The following is a 15928-nucleotide window of genomic DNA, read 5'->3' on the forward strand; positions in this document are numbered from 1 at the left end:
ATGCAACTGAGACTGAACTGAACTGAGTTGCTCCAGAGTGCTTGACTCTGACAGGTGGACACCCTGAAAGCTGTGTTCCGTGTTGCATTAGTGAGGGTGTGGGGCTTCTCAGTAAACCACAGCATCTGGGACGCACACTGGGATTGTTCAACCTAGAAAGGAACTCAGTGCTTGGAATTCAGTCTTGAATTTCTCTGAATTTCACATTCAGGAGCAAGAATAGAACATTCTTGATTTATTTTGTGTTTTCCTTTTGCTATGTGATAGATATTCAGATGACAATTCAGGTAATATGACCCATGCCTCTGAGTTTTCTCCCCTGAACTCAGTCTTAATTATTTCCTTGTTTTATTTATATAACAATAATTATTTTCTTTTATACAGGAAATTTTGAGAGGCATTTGGGTCACTTGATTTTAAGATAACCTAACAGAAAGGTCCTTGTTTAGCTGAAATATTTGCTCATTGGAACCACTTCATTTTCATGAGCCTAAATTTCCCAAATATCAACTTCCCACATCATGACTTGCAGACATTCTAGGAAGCCTACAGCCAAAGCACGGGGTGGAATATTTAGAAAAGACTATAAAAGAGAAAATAAAATAAATCAGCTTTTATTGTACTTATGCTTTCAAAGAGCCAGAGATACGCAGCACACTATATTTTGATGCTAACATGTGCTGCTTTGAGGGGGAAAACACAAAATTATCAATGATGATAACATAAGTTATCTGAATGTCATATTAGATTTTGGTGTTTTGGTTGAAAATCAAGATTATAGCCATCACAATATTTAAATATATCAGAGGAACATTCACTTGTAAAGCTATATAACAATAAATGTTTTTATTTCTTTTTGTAACTGGCTAGTGGTGATTCTGCGAATCTTTTCTCTTAAGATTAGGATTTCAGTCACATTCTGGTCTCCTCTAGAGGTCGGTTCATGAAGTCTTGAATAGCCTGGTGCAAAGGAAGCCATTTTTTGATGGACATTTTCAGAGCTGTAATCCAGCTGTGGAAGGAATAGGACAGGACAATTCTTTAAGAAAATGTTCTCTAGGGAGATGAAATGTTACAAAGTCTTTTGATTTATTTTACAGCTGTTTCTCTTGGGTATTTACTTTGAAATTAATATAGTAACCACAATCCTCATGTTTTGGATTGAACAAAAAGGTAAAACACCAGAAGAGAAATACGCAGTGATAACTATAAAGTAAAGTTAATATAAATAACAGGGCCAGAAGAGAGTGTAACGAAGCTACGGGACTTTAGAAATTATCACTAGTATTTTACTGTCTCTCTCTAAAGTTTCGTTCAGCAAATGCACAGTAATCAAACATTGCTGTTAGGGCCAAATATTCCTTTGTCACGTTGTGGAAGCCAACGCAAACTCTAGTTAAATCTCCCCTCTCATCTTCTCCATTCCTTTCATTTTCTTGGATAATGTGTTATGAAATTTCCCATACAATGTTTATTCTAAGAGTGGTTAATAGGCATTCTTTTTAAAAAATGCTTTGAGTCAGATAGCTTACGCAGTGGGAGTTAAGGGGAGTTACCCAGGATTCCTTTTAGCAGTGTGTCTCGGAAACACTGAATTAATATACTCTCAGATTCTCTGAGATTGATGGAAATCTCTGAATATGACTTCTATCATTTCCTAGACTTATTCTACTACTTTTTGCGAGTGGGCTGTCTTTTGGAACCAGAGTCCCAAAAACCATACTTTGAAACTGTCGCCCTTCTACTTTGAAATATTTCTTTAATGACTTAATATTGCTTCCTCTTGATAGTATCCACTCATGGATTTGGCAGTGAGATCCAACTATTTAACTTTTTCTCTTTGAGAAGCCATACATTTTATCAGCTAGGGGTTGGCCCTTTTTCTAATATACCTGCTAAAGCTTGCCTTCAAAGGACAATCTTAACCTGCCACCAGATTATACAGCACAAGTCTGAGGAAGATCTTGGGAAATAGTTGGCAATTCTCCAGTCATTGTTCTTCCACCTAGCCCTTGCTCAGGGGTTAGTGGGACAGGAAGGTTACATAATGGGGGAAGGCCTAAGGAGGTCCTTTTTCCCTTTTCCAAATAGTCACTTGCTGGAGATTCCTAAAATTCCACTTTGGGAGTTTTATCTCTTTGGGTTGAAACAATGAATCTCGTTCTTACAAATGGCCCTGAAAGTTTTCCCCTGTCCTTTGTTTTAATAAGTCAGTGTAAACTTGTTGATTAGATCCCCTTTATCCACTGGAAGACAGTGTCTGGATGGTCACCATCAGTTGAGGGTAGGAATGGGAGACGGTGAACACGAGTGTCTAGGGGATTGCAGTTAGGTCATGCAGGCTTGGGTGATGAAGGAAGATCCTCCAAGTACCTGCTCTGCTTCTTGATTTTTGTCTCTGTTAGCTTTCCTGCTGGTTTTCTTTTTCAGAATCATTATGATACAAGTGTCCATTTGTGCATACCAAGTTGGATACTGAACGTATCTGTTTAGATGGATAAGTCCTATGCCCTTCAGCGGCTTATAACAAAACTGAACATCTGACCAGATGGACATATCAATAAGAGTTAAGTGAAATGTGGTAAAACAGCCAATCTGTGAATTGATAAATTAATATTTTATTTAATAATAAATTAATATTTACAGGTTATAGTGTTAGTGAATTTTTTTATATTGAAGCCTGAGTTAGCTACTGCTTTGGGGGGAACTATGGACTCCTTTTTCATTAAAAAAATTACTTCTGGAAGAATCATCTGTGTATTGAAAGAAAAAAATCCTGAGGAATATTAACTATAGGGACAATGCAAAGAAAGGGGAATATTTAGTAGACGATGTCGAGCTGAGGTTGGAAAATGAATACAAGGGTTTGCTTAGAAAGCTCTTGTCAGGACCAACAAAGAAGAAATACATAGACCTTGACTTACCGTTGATTTTCTGTCTTATTTTCTGCACAGAAATAGAAAGTCTTAAATTCTTCTGATGGAGGCTTGAGTTCAATTACTGATTGCTTGACACTAAGGGTCTGCTCATTCACCCTGTATCCCTGTAGATAAAGGCCGCCTACAGAGGGTGAAAGGACAAAGCAAGTGAGGAGAATAAGAGTAAAGTGGAGAAAAACTCTGACAAGGTGTCAAGAAAATTTTGTCTCCAAATGAAACTCTAGTCCAGGTGTCTCATTTACCAGATGAAGAAATGAGGCTCCAAAAAATACATGATTTAAGGTTATCCACTAACTATTGATGGCAAGACAGGAACAAAGTTTGGATTTCCTGTTCTTTTCATTTTTACAGTCTTTTCATTACATGTTCAATATTTAGCTTCGTGTTACTGTGGGCCTAAAGTAGTTTTTTTTTTTTTTTAGTGTGTTCCTGGAGGACACATTTTGAAATACATGTCTTGGTATCAAAGATTGACACCTACAACATTACATTAGAGGAAAAATTAAATAGCATCTGCTTGGACAGAACCATTAAGACATCCTGAGGAGTAACGAAGATTGCCAGAGGTTTCTATGACCAAAAGAGATTCTTACCTTTGTGCAAATGCAAAGCACTTCTAAAATATGAACCCACAGGGTGATATGAGGGAGCCAACTTGAATTAAAATGAGAATAAATGACCGGTTTTACAAGATAATTTCTTCCCCATAGTCCTTTGACTCTATCTTAGCAGTTATATGTTGCTTGGCCAGAATTTTGTTTACATTATTTAGGAGCTGGGGTTGGAGGGGGAAGACATCAGTCTAGGAGATGGTGCTGAAAAAGTCAAAACACTTGTACATTGTTTATGGTGTCTTGATGTTCTGAGGTAACCTGAATCTCATGCAGATACTCTAGCTCATATCATTAATAGCGATGATTAGATTTTAATTCTCTTGCTCGTGATTGCTAACTCTTGTTCTCACTCCCCAAACCCCACTGCCCCAGAGGCCACTTTAGTGAGCTATGGTCTGTGCTTGCTCAGTCGTGGCTGATTCTTTGCAACTCCATGGACTGAAGCCCACCTGGCTCTTCTCTTGTCCATGTAATTTTCCAGGTAAGAATACTGGACTAGGTTGCCCTTTCCTCCTCCAAGGGATCTTTCTGACCCAGGGATCCAACCAGTGTCTCCTGCATTGGCAGGCAGATTCTTTACCATTGAGCCATCTGAGAAGCCTGCTTCGTGTACTACACTAACAAAGAAAATGCCAAAATGCAACTTGGATTTTTGCTACACTACAGGATAGCCATTCTACACTGGTATGATAATAAGGAACTGTGAAAGGAAAATTTGACTCATTTTTGTTTTTCTTTTGGCTACACATGTTACCAACATGCACTGTCAGAAAGTCACAAATTTTTCTTTTTTAAACAGAATGAGTGTCTTTGGGACTTTGAAATTGTTTACTTTATACAGGACGTTTAGATGCAATGTTAAAGTCTTTTAAAATTTTTATTTAAAAAGTCCATTTTAGAACTAACCTCTAGGAAAGCATTCATTTTAGAAATGGCTGGAGTTTTTTCTTTTAGTAGGACCCAGTCTATTGGTGTTTACTGAACTCAGAGAATGACTTCTTTCTTTGAGCTAGATAGACATAAAACAACTTTATTGAGATACTATTTACACACCACAATATTTGTCTATTTAAAGTGTACAATCACTGACTTTTTTAGTTTGTTTATGAAGTTGTGCAAACATCACCATAACCTGATCTTGGAACATTGAGTTACCGCCCCAAAAAGAAACTCCATACCCATGCTCACTCCCCATCTGTTTCCCCACTCTAACCCTAGGCAATGCTAACTGACTTTCTGTCTCTATAGATTTCTTTTTCCTGAGGCACTTTATATCAATGGAGTTATATAGCATGTGATCTTTTTTGACTGGCTTATTTCACTTGGCCAGTTTTCAAGGCTCACTCATGTTGGATCATATATTGTACTTCATTTCTTTTTGTTGTGAAATGATATTTCATTGTGGGGATATATAGCATTTTATTTATCCATTTGTTACTTTGGACATTTGAGTTTTCCTCCATTTTTTTGGCTATTATGAATAACATTGTTATGAATATTCATGTGCACATTTTTCCATAGATGTATGTTTGGGGGATATATACTAGATGTAAAATAAACAATCTGTTAGATATTTCAGGACTATAGGAAACCTAAGGAGATATCTGAGGGTTATTTTGCTGCTTTAATTCTCTGCTCCAAACAGAAGCACATGGCATTTTTATTATGTACTGGTTTTCACCTTCTTCCTGCTTATATTTCCTTTTCTCATATGTCTGAGCTTATATTTCCTTTCCTCCATCCCTACCCCTTCTGAGAACAGACCGACAGCCATGTCTAGAGGTGTCTGCTACAAACAGAAAAGTTTCTGACCCTTTGCTAACCAGTTATAGGGTAGGAATGATCAGCATAAAAGTCATCCAGTTATAACCTCATTACCCCATTTCAAGTGACCTCATTGGGCTGGTCATGATCATTCATTGGGTGGCAGCAATAAATAAGCTAACACAATGTTTGCACAGAGATTTCTCATAAGACTATATATTTGTTGCAATAATGTAAAATATTTCTGAGAAGTGCATACAGACCTTGATGTGATTTATTTAACAATAGCAGGTTGGGGAGGGAGGGTCAGGTTGGGGAACACATGTACACCCATGGCTGATTCATGTGAATGTATGGCAAAAACATGCCACAATATTGTACTTAGCATCCAATTAAAATAAATTAAAAATAAAAACAATAATAGTTAACAGTCACAATTTGTTCCAGCTCTTGCTAGAGAGAGATAAAAAGAAAAAAAAATCATGTGTACAGTGAATGACAAGGGACTTCAGGTCTAGGAAGAAGCATTTGACTAAAAGGCTTCTGGAATTATCACAGTGGTTTATCAACATTAGCAGGCATAGGCCAGCCAGTCATACATATTGTTAAAGTACTAGCAGTTTCCTTAACAGACTGGGGCTATTTCTCCAACTCCCAAGATATGCATTTGAGGCATATTTAGCTGAAAGTGAAATGCGGGACTAGGGTGTCAGGTGGCTCAGTGATAAAGAATCCATATGCCAATTCAGGAAACATGAGTTCGATCCCTGGGTCAGGAAGATCCCCTGGAGCAGGAAATGGCAACCCACTCCAGTATTCTTAACTGGGAAATATAAGGACAGAGGAGCCCGGCGGGCTACAGTCCATGGGGTCACAAAAAAGTTGGACGTGACTTAGCAACTAGACAACGAAAACTGTGGGACTAGCATCTAACAGGGTTAGAAAGCCTGTGGAAACGCTGTTAGACGCTGGGGTTGCCAGCATGGCTCGCAAGGCTTCTCTTTCCTCCCACTTCACGGTCATCTCCTCCCTGCCTCCTCTTTTTTGTCCTCTGTGTTCTTGCAGTATCTCAACTGACTGTCACAAGGACTAAGTCACGCCCCCAACACTGCTTGCGAGGATGTTGTCACTTCATCACGTCTGACTCTTTGTGACCCTATGGACCGTAGCCCGCCAGTCTCCTCTGTCCATGGGATTCTCCAGGCAAGAATTCTGGAATGGATTGCCATGCCCTCCTGCAAGGGATCTTCCCGACCCAGGGATCAAACTCACATCTCCTGCGTTGCAGGCGGATTCTTTACCACCAAGTCACCAGGGAAGCCCCCTGGCCCCAACACTATGGATACCTTCAGAAAGAAGAAATATCATGAAGTCTCCCAGATTAGCTAATGAAAAACATAAATCAATGGACTAAAGTAAATGATAAAATAAATGAAATAAAACAGTAAAGTAACTGAGAGGCTGCAGCCAGAGGACAATGTTATTAAGACTCAGCCTTCTTACAAAGAAGGCATATTACAGAGGCGTGTTATCATGCTTATCCATGATAGAAAGTAAAGAAACTTCCTTGAATACTCTGTTTCTAAGATTCTGAACACAGAAATTGACCATTTAAACAAGCACATATGCAGAGAGTTTCTGTACATTAGTATTTTTCCAACTTTTTGGGCTGTGATCTAAAGATGTAATAAATATAGACCTCTACATGTTTTAATGCAATTAAACCAAAAGTTTGTGAAACATTGAGATGTACCATGATATTTTCTATTATATTAAATTCTATTGTTTTTTAGAATTGCTTAGGGCTTCCCTGGTGACTCAGACAGAAAAGAGTCCACCTGCAACGCAGGAGACCCAGGTTTGATCCCTGGGTTGGGAAGATCCCCTGGAGAAGGGAATGGCAACCCAGTCCAGAATTCTTGCCTGGAGAATCCCATGGACAGAGGAGCCTGGTGGGCTACAGGCCATGGGGGTGCAAAACTCAGACACGACAGAGCAACTTTCACTTTCATGCCACTGTGTTTTAAATACTGGTCACAACTTACTACATTGATTGAGTGACTCAGTAATCACGCATGCAGGATCAAAGCCTGCATTTTGATAAATACTGCTATAAATGGTAATCAAGGCCTGCTTCAAGGTTATGACCTTCAGAGGGCCGGAGAACTAGGAACCAAACCAGGGTAGGATGTTCAAGCAGAGCTTGAAAAATTAAGCTAAAGAAGGAATCATAGATCAGACCAGCGCAAAGGTCATTTCTTCAGTGTCATCTAGAAGAAAATGAGCATTAGAACTCTGTGTAATCTTTATTAATATAATAAAAGTGTATACTCCATGCATATAAAATGATTAAGCTAAACTAAATATGTTAGTGCATGTGGTGTTCATGGCACAAGATGGTTTCAGCCATTCCTCAATGAATTCCTTGGCTGTCCTCCTAACTCCTATGGTTACTGTGCTAAACAGTTGGACGGGGTGGACCTCATCTATCATGACCAGTGTGTGAAAGTTGAGTGCAGCATTACTGACGGAGTATGAATACTTCTTTTAGAAAACTAATTTCCATCAGGGAGTGCTACACAGAGCGTTTAAGCACAGGAGTTAGACAGCATTTGTGCACAGTTTGTCTCTGTTACTTAATAGCTGGTTGACCAAAGGCATGTTAACTTCTCCAAGCCCTGGTTTCTTACTTGCAATGGGCCAATAGCCGTGGATGTCTTGCAAATATTAGTTTTAGACAATAGACATAGAGAGCTTATTCAAGTTCTGGACACATAGGAAACACTCAAAAATAAAATACACTTGCGCAGTATGATCCAGTCCTCTGGGGGAGTTGGGAGGGGGGGGAATGTGGTTTGCCAGGGCAGTGACTTTTTGTGGACAGTAGAGAGGGGCATATTTATTTTGGGAATCTCCCACTGGAAATTTGGATTCACCTGAATCCTATCTCGAGTTTCATTGGGTGGGACCACTGGCTGTGAGCCTCAGGTCATGATCGGAGTCAGGATGTACAGGAAGATGGAAAAGGACTCTTAGAAAAAGGATATAAACTTCAATTTAAAGTTCAAGTCTAGGGAAGGGTAAACTACTTCGGAAAAAGAAGGGTAAGCAGTGGATTAACCTTGGGAGAGCTTCCAGCTGGACTCAGCAGCTGTCAGGGTGGGAGTGGGCGGGGTGGGGGGAGTTGGTGGCTGTAAAGTGCTCCTCCTGGAACAGGGTGCATGCTCAGGCATTTTTTATTCCAGGAAGAGTAGAGTCATTAAAGACCCGAAATCACAGGCCTCTGTTTTATATAACCTGGCCTAGATACAAAATTTCTGTTGAAATTGCTGTAAGGAGCATTATTTAATATGTGAAATAATTGGGGCTAGAAATTAAGGACCTGTGAAGATGGGATACTTGAAAAGTAAGGCTGGGAAAGAATGAATGGCTTTGGATTAAATATTTTTATTAATCACACATGAAATATTTTCAAGAGAAAAAACTTAAAAATAGGTAGAAATCGGTTGTTTTCTTCCAGCTGAAAAGAGTATGATATGGCTCAAAGCCCAGGCATCTGGTGGCCTGAGTGCTGGGTTTTTTGCCTTTGAATCATCTTTACAATCTTCTTGTCTGTCCTGCTGTTAAATGAGGGGATGATTCTTCGTGGGAATAATGGCCAACTAAGTCCCTTTGGTGGTTTATTCATTTATTCATTAAGCATATGTAAAATAGAGTCATCTCTGAGTGCACAATCCCTTAGAAGAGATAAAATGGCCAACTAGAGATAAAATACAAAATAGAGAGTGACAAGCGTTGCAAGATAGGTGAGCATGGAAGCCCAGGAAACGGAGATGCTTTGTTTGCTTAGGACCATCTGGGATTACTGTCTAGCAGAGATGGCCAGCGTTTGAATACACATTCGGAAGACAGGTAGTATCTGGACAATGTATGCTGGGGAATCAGCAGGTAGAGAATGTTTCAGGGGAAGGAACTAACACAAGCAAAGACATGGGGTCAGAAAAATGTCCAAGAGGTGGGGTATGCTCAGCAGGTAGAAGGCGACCGTGTCTGGGGAGAATGCAGGGTGTTTTAACACAGGAGTGGAAGAGAAAGCCAGAAAGGAGGGGTTGGAGACAAAGTACAAGGCCATAGAGGCTCTGGCTGCAACCAAGGCTCTGGAAAGATGTGGGAAATAATAAGAGCGAAATATAAGGAAACTTTTCACGTTTCGCTCTTTGCTTTTTCTTTTGTTGCTGTTACTTCGGCTCCTTTGAGCTCACGCTTAGTCTTGTCTGACTCTTTGAGACCCCATGGACCTCAACTTGCCAGGCTCCTCCATCCATGGGGTTTTCCAGGCAAGAATACTGGAGTGGGGTGCCATTTTCTACTCCATGGGATCTTCCCAAACCAGGGATTGAACCTGCGTCTCTTGTGTCTCCTGCGTTGGCAGGCAGATTCTTTACCACTGTCCCTTCTGGGAAGCCTGTAACTTAGGTTACCTGGGTTCAAATTTTGTCTTCACTGTTCACTAGCTAAGGGAACATAGGCAAATGATTTAACCTTGCTAAGTATCAGTTTCCAAACTTGTAGGTGGGATAATAACTTATTTATAGGATTGTCTAAGAAATTAAATGAAATAATAAGTAAAAACACTTATTAGAGTGATGAGTACAAAACCTGTACTCACTTTTACTGTTATTGTTTTTAGGCCATTTATTAGTAGCTGTTTTCCAGCTGTCCAACTAGGATTCTTCTGAACAGGGCCTCCTCTGACCTTTCAGAATAAGGGCTATCATTCCCATTTCAAACTCTTGGAATCAGTAACAGTCTCTGGGCCCCAGGGGTTTGGAAGCCCTTGGTTAACCTGGAGTAATATGAGCGATCAAACCTAAACATTCACTTTGTATCTATGGAAACATTCTCTTGAAAGTGAACTTCATTGATTTGCTAATTAAAATGGTTCAGACTTTTGCAGTGATATTTTATGATGAAAGCTCCAGTCGATGACTACTTTAGAGGTTTGGTTTGTTTACCTTCCTTCTCATCCTGGTACCAGGTGCTTAAAGCTATGAATTTGGGTCTCATAGGAACAGTCTGTCTTGTAAATGCTTAGACATGCCGGCTACTTCCTAGTAGTTGGTTAATATTCTGGGTCATGTTTTAATACTGTCAAAGTGAAAGAGTATGTTAGTAACGGAGATTTATTGTTCATCCCGAGTGATGAGAAAAGGACCACAGGATGATGCTCAGTTTGTACCTCTTTTGTACCCTTCCAAGAAGGGGAAATCATCACCCACTTGGCATGATTTTCTAGCTTAATTAAACAGAGGCTAAAAATGTTTGGGGGGGGAGGGGAGGAAATTAATTGAGTAAGATTCTGGATCTTCACTCCTCACTATTATTTAGGGATTATTCATTTGGGAAAAAACTCCAACTGCAAATAAAACACCAGTAATCTTTTTGTCAAAAATTTAAAGAAGATAAATAATCTTTCTTATCATGAGTAATTATTTTACTGCTAAATTGTATTGTTTACATACTCATTTTGTACATATGACTTGTAATATATTAAAAGTGAAACTGACAGTGGCTCAGTCATGTCTGACTCTTTGTGACCCCATGGACTGTAGTCCATGGAATTCTCCAGGCCAGAATACTGGCGTGGGTAACATTTTCCTTCTCCAGGGGATCCTCCCAACCCAGGGATTGAACCCAGGTCTCCCAAATTGCAGGCAGATTCTTTATCAGCTGGAGCCACAAGGGCAGCCCAATATATTAAAATGTTTAATATTAATATATATAATTAATGAACATATGTACATTTTATATAGAAAGAGCTTTTTGTATACAGTACTTTGTATATAGAGCTTAAATAACTCTAATGGCAATCACTTATTTAATCTTCACAATGTGTGCTGTGTACTGGGCTAAGTTGCTTCAGCCATGTCTGACTCTGTGTGACCCCACGGACTGTAGCCCACCAGGCTCCTCAGTCCACGGGATTCTCCAGGCAAGAATACTGGAGTAGGTTGCCATTTCCTTCTCCAGGAAGTCTTCCTGACCCAGAGATTGAAACTGCATCTTTTTTTTTCTCAGCTTGAAAATCACATTTTATTTATTTATTATTTAATTTAATTTTTTTTTTTTTTTACTTTAAACCCACATCTCTTAAGTCTCCTTCAATGGCAGGTGGGTTCTTTACCTCTAGAGCCACCTGGGAAGCTTAGTCTTCACAATAATCCTGTGAAATAGATTGCCGCTTCCATTTTATAAATGAGGAAACTAAGTTTCAGGAACTTGAGTAACTTATTCAGGGAAAATTGAGAATCAACACTCCTTCTATTACTCACTTGTCTGAGATTAGGAATACTATCAGAAAAGGGTAGAATCACTACCCAAGAAAACTACTGGCATTGATTCTGAACGCCATGAAAAAATGAAGGGGCTTTTTCACTTTTCCGGGCAGTAAAAGCATGGGGTTAGGGGTTCAGGGAGCTTCCCTGGTAGCTCAGCTGGTAAAGAATCCACCTGCAATGCAGGAGAACCCGGTTCGATTCCTGGGTTGGGAAGTCCCCCTGGAGAAGGGGTAGGCTACCCACTCCAGTATTCTTGGGCTTCCCTGGTGGCTCAGACAGTAAAGAACCTGCCTGCCATGTGGGAGACCTGGGTTTAATCCCTGGGTTGGGAAGATCCCCTGGAGGAGGATATGGCAACCCACTCCAGTATTCTGGCCTGGAGAATCCCCTGGATAGAGGAGCCTGGCGGGCTACAGTCCATGGGGTTGCAAAGAGTCAGACATGATTGAGTGACTAAGCCCAGCACAGCACAGGGGTTCAGGCTCTGGAGTTACATTGCCTGTGTTCAGGCCTCAGCTTTATTGCTTACTATATGTGATCTTGTCGAGTTGTGTAGACTTTATAGCCAGTTTTTCTATCTGTAAAATGAGAATAAGAATAGTACCCCTTCTCCAGAAGATAAACATGAACTAATTTACACAGCATAAAGTTTGGTAAAAGCTCTGTGATGCTAAGGTGGCTTTGCTGCTACGACTGTGAAAGTTGACTCGGTACCTGAGGCCTGGGTGGAGCGAATGCTGGCATAGAAGTACAAGCAGCCATCCTTCAGAATGCAGTAGTACTGCGTCCACACGTCTGTGCTTCCGTCCAGCTGGTGCAGAAGGCCCAGGCACTCTGGGTTCTTGATAGCCAGGGGAGGGAGGCTACTGTTGTGCAGGGTAACATCTTCCCAGACATGGTTCTGCAGGGGTGACACCAAAGAATCACCTGAGAGGCCATCCTGCACCAGCAATCACTGCCTCCCAGAGCCAGTGACGTCAGCACTAAGACTGACTTCAGAGAAGCCCCTGTCCTAAGCGATCCCATTGCTAAGGCAATCTGCACATCTGAGAAATAAGCCAATCTGAACCTATCCAGTGGCCACAGAGAACTCTTCCTTTTCATGTCCGTAGGTTTCCCTTCTCTTTGGCTTCCATTCTATCGTGAGGAGATCAAAAGAATATAAGTGATGTATAGAAAGAAAAATGGGAATCTCAGCAAAGACTATTGTTTAAAGGTCATCTCTACGTGCTGGCCCCAATGAGCTATACTTACCATTGGGATTGTCCTTCTAGCTCTGTTCCTGGTATGTCCACCGTGACTAATTGCAGGCCCTGGTTCGTGATTTACTTTATCTAGCACTCCTATTCGGAGAAGGCAGTGGCACCCCACTCCAGTACTCTTGCCTGGAGAATCCCGTGGACGGGGGAGCCTGGTGGGCTGCAATCCATGGGGTCGCACAGTCGGACACGACTGAAGCGACTTAGCAGCAGCAGCAACAGCAGCACTCCTATTTGTGCCAAGGAACAAGGGAAATGCCCCAGGCCAGATCAGACCTGAGGCTCACATGGTCTGTGGTGTGGAAGGCCCATGATAAATCAAGATCCTCTACCCTGGAGAGGTAGAGGTCCACCGTCCTGACCCAGCGGCAGGCTCTTCCGGGGAACTTGACCTGAGGCAGGGGGTGTGATGCTTCATCCCTTTATCAGAACACCTTGCTGGGTGCTAGCTGGTTTCTTTCATTTGGTTTCATTTTTGTTCTTTAGTTTTAACCAGGCAGTGCAAAAGATTTCAGAATGCAGAGCTGGCAGAATTGTTTGCTGTGAATTGGGAGCCTGCTGGGAGTTTGGGTATTTCTTTTTTACTCTGCTGCAAACACTCTGAGTGCATTAGCAGAATAGATCCCTCTTAAAAGTACCTAGGCTCGTTACAGTGATGCCTCAGAGAGATGGGTGAGTGGACTGAGTGTTGTTTCAGGTAAAATGAAACACAAGTCCTGCTGTTTGTCATCTGATTATTATAAGATGACCAATAATGCTGGTGATTATTTTGAAAGGACAGATAGAGGGCACAGGGTAGTACATTTAAGCTCAGACCACCCAAATTTTCTGGAGTATACAAAAGCCAAAATACATAAAGAAGATAAGTGATAGTAAATACCTTTTTCTTCTGTTTCCTTTTGTGAGGAAATGAGCATATTTAAACGAAATGTGTGACCTTGTTAGAAATTGTATCTATGGCACAGAAATGAAACAATTGAAAATGGAAGCAGTTTCTCTGCTCTTGAGGAGGTTGTAGCTCAGAAAGAAGAGTATCAAATGCCTTGGGGGCTGAAGTGATGACTCACATGTTGGTGTTATGAAGTTATCTATCAGTTTGGGTGTCAAGCCTAAATTAAAAATTCTATTACTTCAAGGCCAGGGATCATGACTAGGCAGGAACAGTGAAAGCTGACCTAATACGTCTTCAGAATAAGGATAGGAACATAAAACACTACATTTCTGAATATAAGACGTTTCCCAATAAGCTGCTTGGCCAAGAGCACTGTCCCAAGCTATCCCTGAGCCCTTGTTCTCAGGAACTAAGAAGAAAACAATAGGAGTGGTTTAGCCTCGTGGGAATCCACTCAACTGCTTCGTGTCAAACAGCAATTCCACCCTGGTTGGGACTACCCCCCGAGCTCACTGAGAGGAACAGCATCCAAACCCTGAAAACCAAAAGAACAAGCACCCCCATAAAACCTGAGCAGGAAGTCCTATTGACTGGAAATCCCCTTTCCCAGCGTTTAGGGTGGATCTGAGACGTTCCAGGCTGGACTGCGTGGTGCCCAACTGGAGAATTCCCCCTCAGAGAAGAGCAGAGTGAAGGCACAGATGGATAGCAAGGACTCCTTACCTGGTGGACGGGGCGGGCTGCTTTGTCCATTGCTTCCAGCCACCTGAAAGAGAGATGAGAGGTGCTTTTCTCGGGGAACGTGCTAAGTGTCCTCCAGAGGGCCTTGTTTTTCTCCCTGGACCCCATCATTCAGACAGAAGAGTCCTGAGATGCAGATATGTTTTGTGGCTCTAAATTCATGGTTGAAGAGAGGCATATTCTTACAAAACTGGTGTTACTAGGTGCCAAAATCCCTCACCTACCAGGCGTATTTAAGATAAATTATTCTCATCCTTCTCCTTTGCTATAATTCATGCCTAAGGGAAAATGTATTCACTATTTTACTACGGTACGTGAATTTAACACCAGCAGGCCTGATAACAACTGTAAAGCCCTGACTATTAGTCAGTGGAAAGACTGGTAAATAGCCACTGCCCTATCCACCTGCCAAGTGTTCCTTAGACCAAGTGACCAGTTAGTGCGCTGGTGTCTCTACTAGAGGACTAAACTTTCTTGGTCTTGTCTCCTTAGCCAGATATCAGCCTATCTATCCCACCCTATCTTGCCAATCTCTTTCAAGCCTCCAATCAAAGCGTACTGCAAGCCTGATATGATGCCTCTGCCCGTCTCTGCTCCATGTCCTCTTGTGTGTGTGAGTATCTGATGCTATACCATACCATTCATAAACTCCTTGCTCATCCCCACATCCAGAGATTTTCCTTCCCACCCTAGATTCCTATGCCACTTTGTCTTCCCCTATCTCACTACTCAATTTCTATTTTGCATTAAAAATACTAGAATAAATGTCTTATCTTCTTGGTGCAGAGCTTTTTTTGAAGGCAAAAATTGATGCTTCATCATACTAACAGTTCTCAAAGATTTTAAAATAGCATCTTGGACATATTAGCTATCCAATAAATATCTTCCCCATGAATTGAAATACAATTACTTTGCTGTCCTCATGTTTCCCTGTTTGTCCTTTAAAGAAAAATATGCATTTCAGCACACAGTGTTCCACAGAGACAGTATATTCTTTGCCTAGAAGGTTTCAGACCTAAGGCTCTCTTTACAAATGGAGTCCAAATTCTCATAAAGAGATATGACATCCTTCTGAACACTGTTGACCCATTTTTGGGCCACTGTCTCCCTTACCCCGTTCCATCCCACCCCTCACCATAAAGTAGCAGTGTGTACACAACAGTCCTGAGCTGACTCACTGGATTGACCCATGACCTCCACTTCCACGGGGACACACTGAATAATGATCATAAATTGCTCAATGTGTAGAGTTCGCGGGCCACCCTGTTAGAATGCCTCCACACTTTGACCCTGAGACTGGGTGATATGCTTGCAGATTGTCAACTGTGTTAATTCCCCCAAGAACCTATATTATGAATGATGATGATGATGAATTTTGTTC

At 41.1% G+C, this 15928-nt stretch overlaps 1 protein-coding gene across 1 annotated transcript in view; it reads right to left on the minus strand.

Annotated features, from left to right (window-relative positions):
* Window positions 1–598: 598 nt before the first annotated feature.
* LOC114115031 (uncharacterized) overlaps window positions 599–15928 on the minus strand; it is a 131484-nt gene continuing 116154 nt past the window's right edge. Inside the window, exons 10-13 of the mRNA XM_060416068.1 lie at window positions 14530–14572; window positions 12370–12556; window positions 2925–3060; window positions 599–1012 (exon numbers count right to left, since the gene is read on the minus strand). Of these exons, the coding sequence (XP_060272051.1) occupies window positions 913–1012; window positions 2925–3060; window positions 12370–12556; window positions 14530–14572 (466 nt within the window). The 3' untranslated portion in view covers window positions 599–912. The remainder of the gene's footprint in view (window positions 1013–2924; window positions 3061–12369; window positions 12557–14529; window positions 14573–15928) is intronic.

The sequence above is a fragment of the Ovis aries genome, chromosome 5 (assembly GCF_016772045.2).
Source record: "Ovis aries strain OAR_USU_Benz2616 breed Rambouillet chromosome 5, ARS-UI_Ramb_v3.0, whole genome shotgun sequence".
Lineage (NCBI taxonomy): Eukaryota > Metazoa > Chordata > Mammalia > Artiodactyla > Bovidae > Ovis > Ovis aries.